At 42.3% G+C, this 20,496-nt stretch overlaps 1 protein-coding gene across 5 annotated transcripts in view; it reads left to right on the top strand.

Annotated features, from left to right (window-relative positions):
- The window catches only part of CRTAC1 (cartilage acidic protein 1), a 709,809-nt gene that overhangs the window by 495,645 nt on the left and 193,668 nt on the right, over nucleotides 1–20,496 (top strand). For all 5 annotated transcript variants that reach the window (XM_078855610.1, XM_078855612.1, XM_078855611.1 and 2 more), the window contains exon 11: nucleotides 16,587–16,755. In XM_078855610.1, the coding sequence (XP_078711736.1) occupies nucleotides 16,587–16,755 (169 nt within the window). The remainder of the gene's footprint in view (nucleotides 1–16,586; nucleotides 16,756–20,496) is intronic.

Here is a 20,496-nt window from a genome sequence, read left to right as displayed (position 1 = left end):
GACGTGACTTAACCGAAAGAAACAAATAATAATTCCTGCAGTCACGAAAGTTCTAAAATTAAGATTGAACCACTTCTACGGGGAAGTTTTAAGCTTATCTTTTTTCTCTCTCTCTGGCGACTTGTTTTCTCTGCCTGTGTCCTCTCTTTAGATTGTTCACACTTAAATTCTAACTTAGCAATCTTTGAAATACGTAATCAACCAGGCTATGCGTTAATTGTGTGTTGACCGACCCTCTGTGTTGTATTACATTACATTTCGATATTTTACTAGGTTATTTAATTTTAGTGTGTCCTTCTCCTGATTTTCAGGCTTGCTTGCCGTGCCATCGCATTCGCAGCACCACGTCTGTTGACCACTCATTGATATGCTAATTTTTTCTCTAACCCTCCTCCCTCTCTCTGCCTCCGCCCCCCCCTCTGTCTATTTAAGGCCACCACACAGAGACGATCACCCCTCTCTGTTACCTGTGTTGCTCTCGCTATGTATCTTGGTGATATCTGTCTGCTAATATGTCTGTCTATAGTTTTCTGGTTAGATTTTATGTCGCTATTTCATTATACCTGATGATGATTGCTTGTGTTGCAATCGAAACGTCGTATTCTATTATTTAATTTAATTTATTATTTTATCTTTAGACGTGACTTAACCGAAAGAAACAAATAATAATTCCTGCAGTCACGAAAGTTCTAAAATTAAGATTGAACCACTTCTACGGGGAAGTTTTAAGCTTATCTTTTTTCTCTCTCTCTGGCGACTTGTTTTCTCTGCCTGTGTCCTCTCTTTAGATTGTTCACACTTAAATTCTAACTTAGCAATCTTTGAAATACGTAATCAACCAGGCTATGCGTTAATTGCGTGTTGACCGACCCTCTGTGTTGTATTACATTACATTTCGATATTTTACTAGGTTATTTAATTTTAGTGTGTCCTCCTGATTTTCAGGCTTGCTTGCCGTGCCATCGCATTCGCAGCACCACGTCTGTTGACCACTCATTGATATGCTAATTTTTTCTCTAACCCTCCTCCCTCTCTCTGCCTCCGCCCCCCCCCTCTGTCTATTTAAGGCCACCACACAGAGACGATCACCCCTCTCTGTTACCTGTGTTGCTCTCGCTATGTATCTTGGTGATATCTGTCTGCTAATATGTCTGTCTATAGTTTTCTGGTTAGATTTTATGTCGCTATTTCATTATACCTGATGATGATTGCTTGTGTTGCAATCGAAACGTCGTATTCTATTATTTAATTAAATTTATTATTTTATCTTTAGACGTGACTTAACCGAAAGAAACAAATAATAATTCCTGCAGTCACGAAAGTTCTAAAATTAAGATTGAACCACTTCTACGGGGAAGTTTTAAGCTTATCTTTTTTCTCTCTCTCTGGCGACTTGTTTTCTCTGCCTGTGTCCTCTCTTTAGATTGTTCACACTTAAATTCTAACTTAGCAATCTTTGAAATACGTAATCAACCAGGCTATGCGTTAATTGTGTGTTGACCGACCCTCTGTGTTGTATTACATTACATTTCGATATTTTACTAGGTTATTTAATTTTAGTGTGTCCTTCTCCTGATTTTCAGGCTTGCTTGCCGTGCCATCGCATTCGCAGCACCACGTCTGTTGACCACTCATTGATATGCTAATTTTTTCTCTAACCCTCCTCCCTCTCTCTGCCTCCGCCCCCCCCTCTGTCTATTTAAGGCCACCACACAGAGACGATCACCCCTCTCTGTTACCTGTGTTGCTCTCGCTATGTATCTTGGTGATATCTGTCTGCTAATATGTCTGTCTATAGTTTTCTGGTTAGATTTTATGTCGCTATTTCATTATACCTGATGATGATTGCTTGTGTTGCAATCGAAACGTCGTATTCTATTATTTAATTTAATTTATTATTTTATCTTTAGACGTGACTTAACCGAAAGAAACAAATACTAATTCCTGCAGTCACGAAAGTTCTAAAATTAAGATTGAACCACTTCTACGGGGAAGTTTTAAGCTTATCTTTTTTCTCTCTCTCTGGCGACTTGTTTTCTCTGCCTGTGTCCTCTCTTTAGATTGTTCACACTTAAATTCTAACTTAGCAATCTTTGAAATACGTAATCAACCAGGCTATGCGTTAATTGTGTGTTGACCGACCCTCTGTGTTGTATTACATTACATTTCGATATTTTACTAGGTTATTTAATTTTAGTGTGTCCTTCTCCTGATTTTCAGGCTTGCTTGCCGTGCCATCGCATTCGCAGCACCACGTCTGTTGACCACTCATTGATATGCTAATTTTTTCTCTAACCCTCCTCCCTCTCTCTGCCTCCGCCCCCCCCTCTGTCTATTTAAGGCCACCACACAGAGACGATCACCCCTCTCTGTTACCTGTGTTGCTCTCGCTATGTATCTTGGTGATATCTGTCTGCTAATATGTCTGTCTATAGTTTTCTGGTTAGATTTTATGTCGCTATTTCATTATACCTGATGATGATTGCTTGTGTTGCAATCGAAACGTCGTATTCTATTATTTAATTTAATTTATTATTTTATCTTTAGACGTGACTTAACCGAAAGAAACAAATAATAATTCCTGCAGTCACGAAAGTTCTAAAATTAAGATTGAACCACTTCTACGGGGAAGTTTTAAGCTTATCTTTTTTCTCTCTCTCTGGCGACTTGTTTTCTCTGCCTGTGTCCTCTCTTTAGATTGTTCACACTTAAATTCTAACTTAGCAATCTTTGAAATACGTAATCAACCAGGCTATGCGTTAATTGTGTGTTGACCGACCCTCTGTGTTGTATTACATTACATTTCGATATTTTACTAGGTTATTTAATTTTAGTGTGTCCTTCTCCTGATTTTCAGGCTTGCTTGCCGTGCCATCGCATTCGCAGCACCACGTCTGTTGACCACTCATTGATATGCTAATTTTTTCTCTAACCCTCCTCCCTCTCTCTGCCTCCGCCCCCCCCCCTCTGTCTATTTAAGGCCATTACACATAGACGATCACCCCTCTCTGTTACCTGTGTTGCTCTCGCTATGTATCTTGGTGATATCTGTCTGCTAATATGTCTGTCTATAGTTTTCTGGTTAGATTTTATGTCGCTATTTCATTATACCTGATGATGATTGCTTGTGTTGCAATCGAAACGTCGTATTCTATTATTTAATTAAATTTATTATTTTATCTTTAGACGTGACTTAACCGAAAGAAACAAATAATAATTTCTGCAGTCACGAAAGTTCTAAAATTAAGATTGAACCACTTCTACGGGGAAGTTTTAAGCTTATCTTTTTTCTCTCTCTCTGGCGACTTGTTTTCTCTGCCTGTGTCCTCTCTTTAGATTGTTCACACTTAAATTCTAACTTAGCAATCTTTGAAATACGTAATCAACCAGGCTATGCGTTAATTGTGTGTTGACCGACCCTCTGTGTTGTATTACATTACATTTCGATATTTTACTAGGTTATTTAATTTTAGTGTGTCCTTCTCCTGATTTTCAGGCTTGCTTGCCGTGCCATCGCATTCGCAGCACCACGTCTGTTGACCACTCATTGATATGCTAATTTTTTCTCTAACCCTCCTCCCTCTCTCTGCCTCCGCCCCCCCCCTCTGTCTATTTAAGGCCACCACACAGAGACGATCACCCCTCTCTGTTACCTGTGTTGCTCTCGCTATGTATCTTGGTGATATCTGTCTGCTAATATGTCTGTCTATAGTTTTCTGGTTAGATTTTATGTCGCTATTTCATTATACCTGATGATGATTGCTTGTGTTGCAATCGAAACGTCGTATTCTATTATTTAATTTAATTTATTATTTTATCTTTAGACGTGACTTAACCGAAAGAAACAAATAATAATTCCTGCAGTCACGAAAGTTCTAAAATTAAGATTGAACCACTTCTACGGGGAAGTTTTAAGCTTATCTTTTTTCTCTCTCTCTGGCGACTTGTTTTCTCTGCCTGTGTCCTCTCTTTAGATTGTTCACACTTAAATTCTAACTTAGCAATCTTTGAAATACGTAATCAACCAGGCTATGCGTTAATTGTGTGTTGACCGACCCTCTGTGTTGTATTACATTACATTTCGATATTTTACTAGGTTATTTAATTTTAGTGTGTCCTCCTGATTTTCAGGCTTGCTTGCCGTGCCATCGCATTCGCAGCACCACGTCTGTTGACCACTCATTGATATGCTAATTTTTTCTCTAACCCTCCTCCCTCTCTCTGCCTCCGCCCCCCCCCTCTGTCTATTTAAGGCCACCACACAGAGACGATCACCCCTCTCTGTTACCTGTGTTGCTCTCGCTATGTATCTTGGTGATATATGTCTGGTAATATGTCTGTCTATAGTTTTCTGGTTAGATTTTATGTCGCTATTTCACTATACCTGATGATGATTGCTTGTGTTGCAATCGAAACGTCGTATTCTATTATATGATTTAATTTATTATTTTATCTTTAGACGTGACTTAACCGAAAGAAACAAATAATAATTCCTGCAGTCACGAAAGTTCTAAAATTAAGATTGAACCACTTCTACGGGGAAGTTTTAAGCTTATCTTTTTTCTCTCTCTCTGGCGACTTGTTTTCTCTGCCTGTGTCCTCTCTTTAGATTGTTCACACTTAAATTCTAACTTAGCAATCTTTGAAATACGTAATCAACCAGGCTATGCGTTAATTGTGTGTTGACCGACCCTCTGTGTTGTATTACATTACATTTCGATATTTTACTAGGTTATTTAATTTTAGTGTGTCCTTCTCCTGATTTTCAGGCTTGCTTGCCGTGCCATCGCATTCGCAGCACCACGTCTGTTGACCACTCATTGATATGCTAATTTTTTCTCTAACCCTCCTCCCTCTCTCTGCCTCCGCCCCCCCCTCTGTCTATTTAAGGCCACCACACAGAGACGATCACCCCTCTCTGTTACCTGTGTTGCTCTCGCTATGTATCTTGGTGATATCTGTCTGCTAATATGTCTGTCTATAGTTTTCTGGTTAGATTTTATGTCGCTATTTCATTATACCTGATGATGATTGCTTGTGTTGCAATCGAAACGTCGTATTCTATTATTTAATTTAATTTATTATTTTATCTTTAGACGTGACTTAACCGAAAGAAACAAATAATAATTCCTGCAGTCACGAAAGTTCTAAAATTAAGATTGAACCACTTCTACGGGGACGTTTTAAGCTTATCTTTTTTCTCTCTCTCTGGCGACTTGTTTTCTCTGCCTGTGTCCTCTCTTTAGATTGTTCACACTTAAATTCTAACTTAGCAATCTTTGAAATACGTAATCAACCAGGCTATGCGTTAATTGTGTGTTGACCGACCCTCTGTGTTGTATTACATTACATTTCGATATTTTACTAGGTTATTTAATTTTAGTGTGTCCTTCTCCTGATTTTCAGGCTTGCTTGCCGTGCCATCGCATTCGCAGCACCACGTCTGTTGACCACTCATTGATATGCTAATTTTTTCTCTAACCCTCCTCCCTCTCTCTGCCTCCGCCCCCCCCTCTGTCTATTTAAGGCCACCACACAGAGACGATCACCCCTCTCTGTTACCTGTGTTGCTCTCGCTATGTATCTTGGTGATATCTGTCTGCTAATATGTCTGTCTATAGTTTTCTGGTTAGATTTTATGTCGCTATTTCATTATACCTGATGATGATTGCTTGTGTTGCAATCGAAACGTCGTATTCTATTATTTAATTTATTATTTTATCTTTAGACGTGACTTAACCGAAAGAAACAAATAATAATTCCTGCAGTCACGAAAGTTCTAAAATTAAGATTTAATCAGGATTTTGGAGATCTTTTTTGTGACCCCAGAAATGTAGGGTAGGGTGATGGTTTTGAAAGGCTCCTCAACAGGATCCTTCTTGATGGTTGGAGTGATGGCTTTTCTGATTGTGTAGTCGGAGTAACCATTAGCCTTAAGAGCTTGGCGTACGTGTTTGAGTTCACTGGCAATGTGTTCCTGGTCGGAGATGCATTGGGCTCTATGGTATAGAGTCTTGATGAAGGAGTTCTTCTGGGATGGATGGTGGTGGGAATCCGGTTTTAGGTAAGCATCCGTATGGGTGGCTTTCCTGTAGACAGAATGGCTCATTGAACCATCAGGTCTCCTTTTAATTAGGACATCCAAAAAGGGTAGCTTGCCATTTTTTTCGACTTCCATGGTGAATCTGATGGCTTGGTGTATGGAATTGATGTGGTCGAGGAATTGGTCTAGAGCAGGCCGGCCATGTGGTCAGATGACAAAAGTGTCATCTACGTTCCTGTTCACCTGAAGACGGATGCTTGCGTTGTAGCCGAAACGTCGTGAGAATTATTTTATTATGTTTTAATTTTTTATTATTTTATTACTTCCCTTCTACGTGACTTTACCGAAAGAACCAAGAAGATGAATCCCTGCAGTCACGAAAGCTTTAAATCGAAAATCAACACAATCACCTCACAGCCAAAGCAACCCCAAAAAGGGGGGAGGGGTGCAATTAATTGCGGTGGATGTTTGTAGAAGCAGCTGGTATTGGTGTTTGTGAGGAGTGTGAACGCCTCACATGTTGGACGTCCTTGCAAGGAAAGTCTGATCTCTCAGCAGGATTTTAAAGATACCATCGTTGGCGATATCCCATTTTACACTGGTGAGGTGTTTTTTTTCTTGATATCTGTGTGGAAATGCTTTGTTGTAAGCTTGGCACATTCACATCAGTTTGGCCACTTGAGAAAATCAAACATGCATGGCCTGCAGACAGCTATTAACGTGCAATCGGTTGTTGTCTGCTTCAACTAGATGCAAAACATAACATTTATTTTCCTGTGCCCTTGAGAAGGATTAAGTACTTGCATGACTGCGTACGAGCTCAAACACACAATCAAAATAAAGGACTGCCCATGCTTAAAAAAAACATCTCAATATGGGCTTGGATTTGAAAGGGTGAACAGATGCACAGTTGCCCAAAACACCTGCGTCCCTCCGATTGAACAAACGTATATACACTGAATAAAACAGTGGTGACATTTTTATCTGAATGCACAGAGCTTGGGTGTTGGTGCCCCCTGTAAGGGTACATGTGTGCGTGTGTCTGTGAAAGAGAGTGCCGGGCAGATGGAAAGCTCAGTGGGAAAGAAAATGTAAGCACAATGTAATAGTGGTGTGCTTGGCACCTGTGTAGGTGGGTCTGTTTCAATTCCACACTCTAGCAAAGAACAATTAAAATGTATTCCTTTCCGGTGGCTACAGATGGTTCCCGTGTGAAATACACTTGATGGCTTCTGTTTTACTGCCTATGGATATTAGTTTACTGCACAAGACTACCCTGCGATTGTGATATTGACAATTTGCAAACAAATTTTAATAGCTGACGAGGTGACTCCATAGAGGGAACGTTATGAAAGCTATAGGAAGGCACACTGGCTGAGAAATTGGAGATGTCCAACAATTCCATCATTCTGTTAAACATACTGAGCCACGCTTTGCAATAGCAATTGCATCATAAATCACGGAACGGTGGAGAGGCGATTGAGACCAGGTGTCTCTTTTGAAACAGACCCGAGTGGAATTACAATGTATAGCCTTGCTACATGGGATGCAGCATGTAACTGTGCAAAGTAACATTAAAAAACAAATGTGGATAAAATAACAGATGAAAGATTAGAATATTTACCACAAATACTCTGGAACATTTAATAAACCGGTTAAAATATTTAAATGTATTCAATTATGAAATAATTTGAGTCCTTTAAGTAATCGTTTTACATTTCCGCTCAAGCATCGTAACATTTTGAAAAGTTGCTGATGTTCACAGTGCTTGATAAAGGGTCCTTGACACTTGACCTTCACGGGGCTCTAAACACTTAACAGCTGATGTTAAGAAGGCTCTAATTGTTCCCATCCCCATATAAAACCTACGCTCCTGCTCACAGTCTCTACGTGAGTGGGGTAGTGAGCCCAATCTTCTCTCCTTCCCAGAATCGAGGAGTTCAAACTTAATTCCATCGGCGCAGTGGTGGCAAGATGTTAAGTCCCTCGCCTCGTATGCAGGAGGTCGCGGGTTCGATCCCGACCCTGACGCCTGCTGTATATTTGGAGTTTGCATGTTCTCCCTGTGGTTGCATGGATTTTTCTCCGGATCCTCCGGTTTTCCCTCTACATTTAGAAACTTGAATTCAGAGTATTTGGCTGCTATAAATGTCCACGTGATAAGCCACTTCGTTGAGCTTTTATTTATTACCATGTTTCTTCGGAATAAGCTATATAGTTCAGTGGACCTTACCTGGAAAAATAAAAATAGTTTATAGGAGAATAGGTTTTCCCCTTTTTTTCTGGCAACAAAACAGGTGTTAAGATGTTAAAACAATAAACTGAAACCTTTTACAAGGAATCATGTCTGCATTAACCACAATACTTATGTTCAGAATGCAAAAAAAAACATACTTTGATAATATATGCATTGTCTTTGAAACGGTGTTAGACCAGAGGACGCCAAAAGGCCTTTTGGTGTCCTCTGGTCTAACACCGTTTTGAGACTAGGCTGAAAAGAAAGCTGTCTCTGGTGTGGACCAATCAGTTTCAAAGACAATGCATATGTAGTGGAATAGCGCGCGTGGGGTTTTCAAGCGGTGTGCACGCATGTGCAAGTTACGGACAGTGAGGTCGCATCGGGACGAACAGGTGCAGCGAGAGAGAGCAACGGAAAGGAAACAGCCAATTCAGATGCATAGCAGTGATTGGCTGGCTGCAAATTCAGGCGCGGAACAGGCGCCAGGTTGACGGGAGAATGAGGCGATAACGGCGGAAGCCACGAGCGTGAGGCGACGAGAGGTCGCCAGCTTAATGAATGAGGAGTTAATGAGGAGGGGGATATATACAGGAGAGTGAGAGAGAGAACAAGCTAACAGTGGAGAGGCTAGGAGAGTGAGAGAGAACAGGCTAGCAGTGGAGAGGCTAGGAGAGTGAGAGAACAGGCTAGCAATGGAGAGGCTAGGGAGTGAGAGATAAGGCAAGCAGTGGAGAAGCTGAGAGAGAGAGGGAGAGCGGAGCGAGGCGGGCGAGCACCGCAAGCGGGAAAATCACGACGGAGTTGTGGGGCGTCGAACGCGAGGAGTTCTGTTCAATAAAGAGTGACACAGGAGAAACAAAGAAGTTGTCCGCTTGAAATAACCACACGTATTGTGGTTAATGCAGACATGATTCTTTGTAAAAAGTTTTAGTTTTGTGTTTTTACATCTTAACACCTGTTTTGTTGGCAGAAAAAAGGGGAAAACCTATTATCATATTTTGGTACTGGCAAAGTAGTTTGTAGGTTTAGTTTATTATGGTTCCTGCTCTTGTCAAATAAAAAATGCTCAAATGGTAAAATCTGTAGGCTTGATACTTGCCCAACCAGCAGAGAGAGGGATGGAGGAAACAATACTCGTCACAATTTTTTCGCTTGTACATAAAATGTTGCTGCAGATCACCCAATTCTGGCCACATTCACCTCCCCTGGAGCGCTTCCCAAAGCTTCTGAGTTATAGCATTACATATCATTTATTCGTCTGACTCCACCATAGTCTTATTTCTGTCTTGTTTCTGTACAAGGCTCGATCATTTCTAATTTTGTCGAACTGCACGATCCCAAATCGAAGTTCTTCTCGTTTGGAGAAAGACAAAATCTGCTCTTGGAATAAAAAAATAACAACCTTTTTTGGTGTTAAATTACTAAATTGAGATCTACAGGGTGGCCATAAACTCCCTATCTATTTTATTAAACTAATCTATATATATAAAAGGAAAATTGTGAATATGTGTATCTGTTCCAAATGTTTAGCATACTTCCCGACATGCAACAAACTTGAAATTTGGCATGTGGGTAGCTTCCAGACTGTACACAATGCAAAAGTATAAAAATAGACTTTTGTATTTTGGAGGGTGGGGGGGGGGGCGGAAGAATGGATATAATATATTGCACGGCAAGTGAGCGGTGCCGTCACACCTGTCATGTCACCTGCATGTGGCAGCGGTATGCAGTGTGCCTGCTGACGTCACGCATCCCCCCCCAACCCTCCGCGTAGGCCGTGTATCCCGCACAAATGCGCGGCTGGGGGGAGGGAAATAATGGATATAATATACTAGGCTACAAACTTTAAATTTGGCATGTGGCTAGCTTCCATACTGTATACAATGTTAAAAGTATAAAAATATACTTTATACATTTTTTGGTGGGGGGGAGAAATAATATAATATATTGCACTATCTTGATTTGAAGCTTTCGTGACTGCAGGAATCCATACTCTTTGGTTCTTTCGGTAAAGTCACGTAGGTATAAAATAAAATAAATCACGACGTTTCAGGCACAACACAAGCGAAGCTTGATCTGCTGCTGAGGCAGACTGTTTTAAAAGGTTTGAAATGAGTGTAGCCCAAGGGTCATAAAGTCGTGGGCGGGGCTAGTGATGTTAATGTGAGAAATTAGCATGCAAATGTAAGAACGGAGAGTGGCCTCCTCGACGAGGGCACAGAAGAATTATCTCATCAAAACACTACACCAAAGGGCCCTTTGCATCTTTGACCAGCACCACCTAGCCAGTGAGTTGGAACACGTACACCAAGTCCTCAGCATGAACGGATACTCAGACCGTACAATCCGCAAAGCGTTGTCTACCCAGCTATGGGGAGACAACCTTCTGAGGATCCAACCAAAACCATCACTTTACCATACATAGCAGGGGTTACCAAAAAGATTTCCAAAATCTTAAACAAACAAAATATCCAGGTTTGTTTCAACACAGTACACAAAATCCATGATTTGATCCCATCTGTAAAGGATGTGATTCCTGGCATGCAATACCCTGGTATCTACAAACTGAGTTGTGGTTGCGGTAGCAGTTACATTGGGGAAACGAAACAACATGCAACATGTCTCGGGCCGCGTTCGTGAACACAAGGCAGATCTGAAACACAGTAGGACTAATACCTCTGCCGTTGCTGATCATTGTTTTCATGCTGTGGGCTCACACGAAATTATTTTCTCCAAGACGAAGGTACTCTGCACAGAGAGAGAGAGAGTCACAGAGAGTCGGAAGTAACAGCTGACATAGACAGGTAGGATGGAAATATCATAGTCAGTTAAGACTTTACCTGGTTAATAACGTCCTTCCAATGATTGCTCAGTTTGTACCCATCTTCTCGGTTGAAGTTGTGTCTGTGTTTATATATCTGGATGGCTTCATGAACAAATCTCTGAAGATGGGTTTGCAGAGTACCTTTGTTTTGGAAAAATCTATTTCGTGTGAGCCCACAGCATTAAAACAATGATCAGCAACGGCAGAGGTATTTGTCCTACTGTGTTTCAGATCTGCCTTGTGTTCACGAACGCGGTCCGAGACATGTCGTTTTGTTTCCCCAATGTAACTGCTACCGCAACCACAACTCAGTTTGTAGACACCAGTGTATTACATGTCAGGAATCACATCCTTTACAGATGGGATCAAATCACGGATTTTGTGTACTGTGTGGAAACGAACCTGAATCTTGGGTTTGTTTTAGATTTTGGAAATATTTTTGGTAACCCATGCTATGTATGGTAAAGTGATTGTTTTGGTTGGATCCTCAGAAGGTTGTCTCAACATGGCTGGGGAGACAGCTTTGCGGATTGTACGGTCAGAGGTACCGTTCATCCTGAGGGCTTGGTGTACGTGCTCCAACAATCTGGCTAGGTGGTGCTGGTCGGAGATGCAACGGGCCCTTTGGTGCAGTGTTTTGATGAGGGAATTCTTCTGGGCTGGACGGTGGTGGGAGTCAGGCTTTAGATAGGCATTGGTGTGGGTGGTTTTTCTGTAGACAGAGTGTCCCAACAAGCCATCAGGTCTCTTCTCGATCAAAACATCCAGGAATGGTAGCTTGCCATCCTTTTCCACTTCCATGGTGAATTTGATAGACGGGTGTATGGAATTGATGTGGTTGAGAAATTGGTTCCGTGCTGGCAGGCCATGTGGCCAGATGACGAACCTGTCATCTACGTATCTCTTCCACAAGGAAAGACGTAGGGTGGATGTCTGGATGGGATCTGTCTCAAATTTCTCCATAAAAACATTCGCTACCACTGGTGATGAGGGAGAACCCATAGGGGTACCTTCATTTAGTTTGTAGAATGTTCCATTCCAGATGAAGTAAGTGTTGGTAAGGCAGTGCCTCACCAAAGTTGGTACATCAGGATTCAGTCCCTGTTGGACCAAGTCTTCAATGATTGCTATGGTGTCAGGTATAGGTACCTTGGTGAACACAGAGACTACATCGAAGCTGAGAAGCAAATCATCTAGAGACAGTGAAATGTCCTTTATTAGAGAAACCAAGTGAGCTGAATTAAGTACTGCTGAGGTGGTCTTTCCCGTGAATGGAAGCAGGGTCTCAGACAGAAATCAGGCCAGTTTGTAGGTAGGTGAGTTGAGCAATCATTGGAAGGACGTTATTAACCAGGTAAAGTCTTAACTGACTGTTATTTTTCCATCCTACCTGCCTATATCAGCTTTTATTTCCGACTCTCTGTGGCTCTTTCTCTCTCTCTGTGCCTCTCTCTTAGATCTCAGTGACTCAAGTGCTGCTGCAGAGTCACTTTTCTGCCCTGCCCCCTCTCTCCCCCCTTCTCTCCCCCCCCCCTCCAACAGATCTCTTGGATTGCACTTTCATGTTCACATTTCCTGTCGATTGCACTCTCATGCTCACATGCCCTTTGGATTGCACTCTCATGCTCACATGTCATTTGGATTGCACTCTCATGGTGCTAATCTCTCATTAACACTGTTGTTGTGCGCATATGCGAGGATGATACTCTTAAGCGATGACGGAAGCTCATTTCATGCTAATCTATCTCCCTAATCTTTCTCTCCCTAATCTTCCCCATTAACACAACTGACGTGCTTGCGTCCAGGGATGGAATTCCTCTCCAGCTCAGACCCTGCTTGCTTGCCCATCGCCACGTATATAACCTTGCTGTAACAGCTCTCTCGCTGGTTCAGTAGTTCCACTGCTGGATTATTTTTTCCGCCTGATGACGACCGCTTGTGTTGTGATCGAAACGTCGTGATATATTATTTTTTGTTTTATTTTATTTTTCTACCTACGTGACTTTACCGAAAGAACCAAAGAGTATGGATTCCTGCAGTCACGAAAGCTTCAAATCAAATATACCTATGCTAATTATTTACGAATACATTGCTTTGATTTCAATAAAATAGATAGGGACTTTATAGGACACCCTGTATAATTATAAATATGTTATTTATCTTATCAGCCCATAATATTTGGTATCAACTTTTATCCTTGGCTCTCCATTACACCTAACATTTCTAGGGCCATATAACCCATCACCTCTCTCTCTGCACAATATTTCCCACAACCAACAATGTTTGACTCCATCTGCCGCTGAAAGCCTTACACATGCCTTTGCTGCCGCTCACCTTGACAATTTAAATGCTCTAATGCACTGCCTTTGGAAACTCCCTCATTCCCTCACTGGGTCACGTGTCAAAGCCAAACTTGCCAATTCCATAAATAGAAGTTCCCACTAAGATGCACTGCCAGCCAGATCTCGTAAAATATATAACATTTTAATCAAATACAACTCTACATGTGGGCTCTGCAATTGTCGTGCAGTCTTTTACTAAGTCGTACAGTCTATAGCCTCCAGAATCTCCCCTCTACTCCCTCGCCGCCCATGCTCCATCCTAACCAGACTGAACAGCCAATCGCCAAAAACGTTGCGGTCTCTGTAATGCAGTGCATCCTGTAGCCCAGCTTCTATATCCTGGGATTGGAAAAACAGTCCAAGCAGCTGCCTAGCAGCATTGCATCTGTCAGTTTTTAGGCTAGGCGACTCGTTAAATATAACTTTACAGTTTAAAACGTTTCTACCAAAGAAGGAGAAGCAGCAGCATGGTGACAATGATTTTTTTTCACTTGGGGCGGTAGGTCGTGAGCATCTCCTCTATCGCTGCTTGCGGTGCCTGTGAAAATGTGCCGCGGTGGCGAGAAATTAACTTCCTCTCGTCGTATTCAGGAGTTTATGGGTATGATCACAATTCCGACCCTGATGCCTGTATATTTGGAGTTTGTATGTTTTCCCCGTGGTCGCATAGATTTTTCTCCGGATCCTCCGGGTTTTCCCTCCACATTTAGAAACTTGCATCTCGAGTATTTGGCTGCTTTACATTTTCACGCGATAAGCTACTTCGTTGAGCTATCATTTATGGCCAGGCCACTTCTGAAAAAGAGTTATATGGTTCAGTGGGCCTTACCTGGTAAAATAAAAAATAGTTTTTTTAAAGACCGGCCTGCACACCTGCGGCAACATTGGCAAGGAAGTCCGTCCTCACTCCTGCTGTGAAAATGCTGGCACCAAATCCAAGTTCGGTGCCAAATAGCAAGACCCCCAGGCTTCCTATGTTGCAGCTGTGGGGTGGCCCCTAGCCAAGAGAGAGAAGCGAAAATTGCCCTTGTGTTTCTAAAAAGAATAATACTACTTCCACTGTCTTAGTGTGGGCATGAATGAGACAAATGTCCAGATTAGGTGGCCCTGCTTGGCTGGTTGGCGAGTGTGTACACCCCAGCGGCCAGATGGTTGCCCGTACATCGCTTTGCTGCTGCCACTGTCCAAATCCGCCCTGGTGCCTTTAGGTGAGTCCCTGCTGTCCCAGCTAAAGGGGCCTAAAAAAAACTAAAGCTATCAACTATTTTTATTTTATATTTTTTTAACTATAAAACTAATTTTATTTTACCAGGTAAGGCCCACTGAGCTATGCAGCTCTTTTTCAGAAGCGCCTGGCTATCACAAATTATAGCTCAACGAAGTGGGTTATCTTGTCAAAATTTCTAGCAGCCAAATACTCTCAACGCATTGTTGCTTCTAAATTTGGAGGGAAAAACCGGAGGACCCGGAGAAAAATCCACGTGGCCACAGGGAGAGAGAGAGATCATGCAAACTCCAAATATATAGACGTCAGGGTGGGATTGAATCCACGACCTCCTGAATACCAGGTGAGGTAGTTCACATCTCGCCACCGGGACATCCTTTGGAGTTCGCTGACTAACATCTCCCGGGAGGCCTTAGGCAGGTTGAGCCCCCCACCCCCACTTGCAGCAGCCCCTCCTGGCGACGAGTTTAGGGTTGTACCTTGTCCTGGTTTTCCCAGCATCATATTCTTTTTGAAGGTGCTGTCCTGGGAAATCTCTAAATCTTCCCGGGGAAAATAAAAGTCCCAGTTTTTTGTCAGTTGTGTGATATTACACCACTTAAGACAAAGCACGTACAAGTCGTTCTCCCCTTTTGTGCTATTGTCAAATATATTTCTTCCCATGCTTAGCCCAGTTTTGTGTTCCTCGCGTGGCAACACTAGAGGAGGTACACAAAATAAAATGTGCAATAAAGTAATTTTTACGCAAGGTCAAAATTTTCCACTATGAAAACATTGTCCATGTACAGTACGTTCAAATGCAACACAATCTGGATATATCACGGAAAATGTCAACATCTGATGTGTATTTTTAAAACCGTACTGAAATAAAACTCTTCAGTAACCAGATAAACATCCATCTCTCCACATGCAAAATTAAATACCTCTATTCCATATGCCTCTGGCACGTCCAGACTAATGTTATCCAGCAGCATTTGTTTCGGCAAGCATGCTCTGGTTGTTTCTACCTTCTGGTTCTCATCAGCAGTCGGATATGTTAACCAAATACTGCCGGGCATGCAGTTATTGCAGGCAAGTACACTGCACCAAAATTTGTGCAGCCTGTTGGGGACTATTCGGACACTAGCGTATAAAGCCCATTTGCAGACTCTTTGTCATTTATCTTATCTTACAGAATCATGGTACTGTAAATTAAACTTTGATCTAGACATAGGAAAAATCTGAAAAATGTTCTCAGCTGCTCTGCTGTAAATGTTAATACGTAACATTCCACATCTTCATCAACACTGTGGCCTTAAAAGGAAAACAAATCTATAAACGGTGACGTTTCAGGCAATCGCCCTTCATAACACATTGATCAAAATGTCTCCTATTATATAGTTTCCCTATTAAAGCCACACGCAGCGTTATTGACGAATTTGTAAAGTGTTTCGTTATTTGTGCTTGTGCCACCCCTACCAATGCATTATCACCAAATATGTTGTTTAGAAATGTATACCGCATTTGAAACCCAAACGTCGCACCCCCTGCTTTTGACATTCCTCCTCAAAGACACCAGTGGTGAAACCATCAACTGCACAAGAACATCAACAGGCCGATGCACATCTCCTCCATGAATGGAATATTAAGATAAACCACAGTGCAATTGTGGCCATGCAACCAAAACTATGGACTGTAAACCATTAGTCTACGCTCCCTTCAACAGAGGAGGAATGGCAAAACTACACGATCTCTCTCCTGAAGCCCTCTCATCGTGTGAGCAGAGCTTGACATTTGAATTAGTTCCTGAACATATGGACGTGCGCAATAATACAATGCTGTATAAATAGGCCTTCTCATGCCACAGTACAACAGGTGTGCACGTGACAAGTCTACATTATTATTATTACGACTGTTGTGGTTGTCTTTTGCAGAGCACAGGCAATGGCTGGCTGCGCGTGGTGCCGCGCACGCGGTTCGGGGCATTCGCCCGTGGTGCCAAGGTGGTGCTGTACACAGCGCAGAGCGGCCCTCAGCTGCGCGTCATCGACGGCGGCTCTGGATATCTGTGCCAGATGGAGCCCGTTGCACACTTCGGCCTGGGTCAGTTCCATGTGGTGATTGACCGGCCTCCTGACCACGTTCTCCACCGGAAATGGGCGCGGTGGTGACGAGATGTTGTCTATCTCGCCTGGTATGCAGGAGGTTGTGAGTTCGATCCCGACCCTGACGCCTGTATATTTAGAGTTTGCATGTCTCTATCCCCGTGGTCACGTGGATTTTTCTCTGTGTTCTCTAGTTTTTCCCTCCACGTTTAGAAACATGCCTTTCGACTATTTGGCTGCTATAAATGTCCACATGATAAGCCACTTCATTGAGATACCCTTTGCGGCCAGGTTGCTTTTAAAAAAGAGCTGTTTTGCTCAGTGAGCCTTACCTGGTAGAATAAAAAATAGTTTAGTTTAGATATCTCTGAATAAACAATATGCCTCCCTCCAAGCCTTCAGAGGTAAATTAATCTTCATGAGGCAGACAGCTAAAAAATCTTAAAAACAAAGAACTCACATCTGGACAGTAAGCATCAACTTGTCCACAAGAAAGGTACCTTACCACAAAGAACACTAGAAAATCAAAGTGCACACGACAATCCTAAACCCAATCAACTGTGCCAGCTCAATGAAAGTGCTCTGACTGCTATTAAGTGCAAATAACCAAGAGTCTACGATGACTCTTCCCAATCTAGCAAAGAGCCCAGCTGCTACACCAAGTCCCATAAACTTAAATCCCATCTTGCAATTATATGTGATTATATCTTTGTCACATGGTAAGCAAGAGATTGGAGGGTTGCTATAAATATCCACAGGATGAGCCACTTTGTTGAGCTATCATTTGTGGCCAGGTCGTTTCTGAAAAATAAGTTAATACCTCAGTGGGCTTTGTCTGATAGGATAGGGATGGTTTAGTTTCATTTGTGTTTTTTTGGGCGAATTGTTTACCTGTATTGTACTTTGCACCCCTATCGTGTTTTTGTACTGTTGTTGTAACGCTCTTAACCACCCCGACTGAACATCTGTGAAAAAGAGTTATATAGCTCATCGTAGTCCTCCAGTATAAATACATTTTCTGATTCTGATAAAAAAAAAACAATTACAACAAAGGCTACACATCAAATGGCTCATTAACTAGAAGTATTTTATGTATATTCTATCAAAAACCCATTGAATTGATCATCCTGTACCCACTCTCATGGTCTAATTTTGTCTTTTCTTAAGGCACAATCCCAAATAACAGACTCTGTCCTAGAGCTCCTTTCTCGTCGCTCAACACGCATGTCTCATTGCACTCGCCAGCCACCATGTTTCAACTGTGAGAGACACCTCGGCGGGATCTTGTGGCATCGCACGAGAGCCACACCGTGCAGATAGACGTGCAGGCCACTCTCCGAGACTCTGGCACATTCGCTAATGGCCAGTGCCCTCCACCCCCCTCCCTCATGCAATAATTCACGGTTTTACTAAGCCACAAAAACAACGCGGTGTCAGACCAATCCTCACATTACCATCCCATTTCCACGTGTAGAAGCCCTCAAACTCCAGCTGGGGAAAGGTTTTGTTGTCCGTTATGCACAGGAAGAAAAAAAAGCAACTTGTTTCATCTGCGGTAAGGCGCTCGAACAATAATGCTCGGCATAATCGTGAGCACAATAACAATTGCAGCTCGGACAAACACTGAGGCGCACGTGGTCACTTTGCATAAGGAAAGGGCGTTTGATCGTGCAGAATGTCCTTTTCTCCCTGCAATGCAACACAATTAGGATTCACATAGCTTCCACGTGCAGCTGTATCTCAAGATGCTGTGCAAACAAGTGGGACATAGACATTGCAGGGAAACACCGGAAAAGAGGGAAATGTGTTTGCAGTGTCATGTATGATATCCTTCATAGATGGGAGACAGTCAGTTATATGCAGGAGAGAAGAGGAAGGTATTGAGCCTACAAAGGCTGTACATCAACCCATGTATCGCTTGGGATTTGGTCATCAGTTCATGCACCGATGCTATCTCAGTTTTCATAAATTGTCACACCTCCCGAAGATACAATTCAATCAGAGGGTGCTCTTTCTCTCCTCCCCTTTTCGCTATCTCCACTGAACCACTTTGCACAGTCATCTTGTAACAACCCAACTAACCGAGACATAATTATTCTATTTGCTGCACAACTAAAGCAACCTACAAGTACTGTAGATGACGACCTCATAATTGGACTCATAATATCTAACGCAGCACCTACATTGTTGGAGATTATTTAGCCAGGCTTCACTCTACAAATTACACCTTGCCAAGGCAGACACCTTTCCTGTGCTTTCACACAGGGTGAAATGTGACTAACATTTGCCTTTTCACTTGGAACGACTCTCATATTGATACTAGTCAAATGCATTAAACCATCAATTACCTGCCTCCACTTCAAAACAAATACCCTACTACCTTCTCCCATATCACATCTCCTGTCACATGAACTTGAACTACATTTTTATTCTAACATTCCCAAAAATTAAGCCCTTAACTCTCCTGGTTTCCACAAAAATTGTGTAGCTATGGGTGCTCGCTTCCATCATATGTAGTTAACACATGATCATAATCCTATACTGTAATGGAAACTGCTGTAGAGAGTACAGAACTTGTAAAATATTTTAATAGATAAAACCAATTCTAATAGACGCACAAGCTAAAGAGGTCCCTGAATTCTCACGCACACTCACTACCATATACAAATCTTCAAAATATTTGGTGAAAGACACAAGACCATGACCACCACCCTACATCTCCATCCGTACCCCACAATCGATTAGAATCCATGGCAATATGCATGCATCAATAACACCAGTAGTTTCCCCAACTAAAATAATTGACTACACACATACCAAGGTTAGGGTCCCCCCCACCTCAATACCGCTTCCTTGAGTGCTCTTCAATCGTTTTACCACTTGCAATGCATCTGCCTGCACTCAAATTGCACATGGCTCAAAATAAGCATCATCCCACAATGCTGCTATCCCAACACAATTCTACAAGGTCACACATTTACATGCTTTAGGAAAGAAAATAACCTTTAAAACCATCGCAGACCAACCAACTGTGGCTGAAATTTGGAAATCTATAATATCCGATCAGCCGCCATAACTCAAACAATAATAATGACACACGGTACCTCCAGCACAGGCCAATGTGGTCACAAGTTTAGACCTAATACGCGATTCTCTCTCCCCAGATGTCTCCTTGGTGTGACCACAACATATAGGCATGCCTTCTGGCATGCCCTGATATGTCCAAATATTTAACGGTAACATCCTAGAGCACTTCATCAAAGCCCTGCTCATCCTTCTCACTCTCTCACCCTCGGAGCATGTCTCCTTGGGCTAAGAGTTCATATTGGACTCACTCACTACCCCTTCGTGCCGCACACCCTATTGAACATCTATTGCACAGCCACCCAATTCAAAATACTACTGAACTGTAAACAACAGACGCAAAGAAAAAATACTACTTCGCAGTTTTGGACCAAAACAAATCTTTAACTCTGCCTCCACGGAATTCCTCGAGCTCCTTTATACAAGACAGGCTACCGCGATGCTTTTAGATCTGATCTTTCCGCCTTAACATAGCCCTTTCACCACTCAAGTAAATGTACACCAAACCACTCGCCACCCAACCGACTCTCTGTGTTCACACCACCACACATTACGCTCCCCATGACACCACTGCTCATATTCTCTCGCAACCCACTGATCACTGCACTCCGCCACCCCTCCCTCCTGCTTACTCTTCACGCGACCGCAACGGTAA

Source organism: Lampetra fluviatilis, chromosome 4, assembly GCF_964198595.1.
Source record: "Lampetra fluviatilis chromosome 4, kcLamFluv1.1, whole genome shotgun sequence".
Lineage (NCBI taxonomy): Eukaryota > Metazoa > Chordata > Hyperoartia > Petromyzontiformes > Petromyzontidae > Lampetra > Lampetra fluviatilis.
The sequence above is the reverse complement of the archived record's forward strand: the minus strand, read 5'-3'. Positions and strand labels throughout refer to the sequence as shown.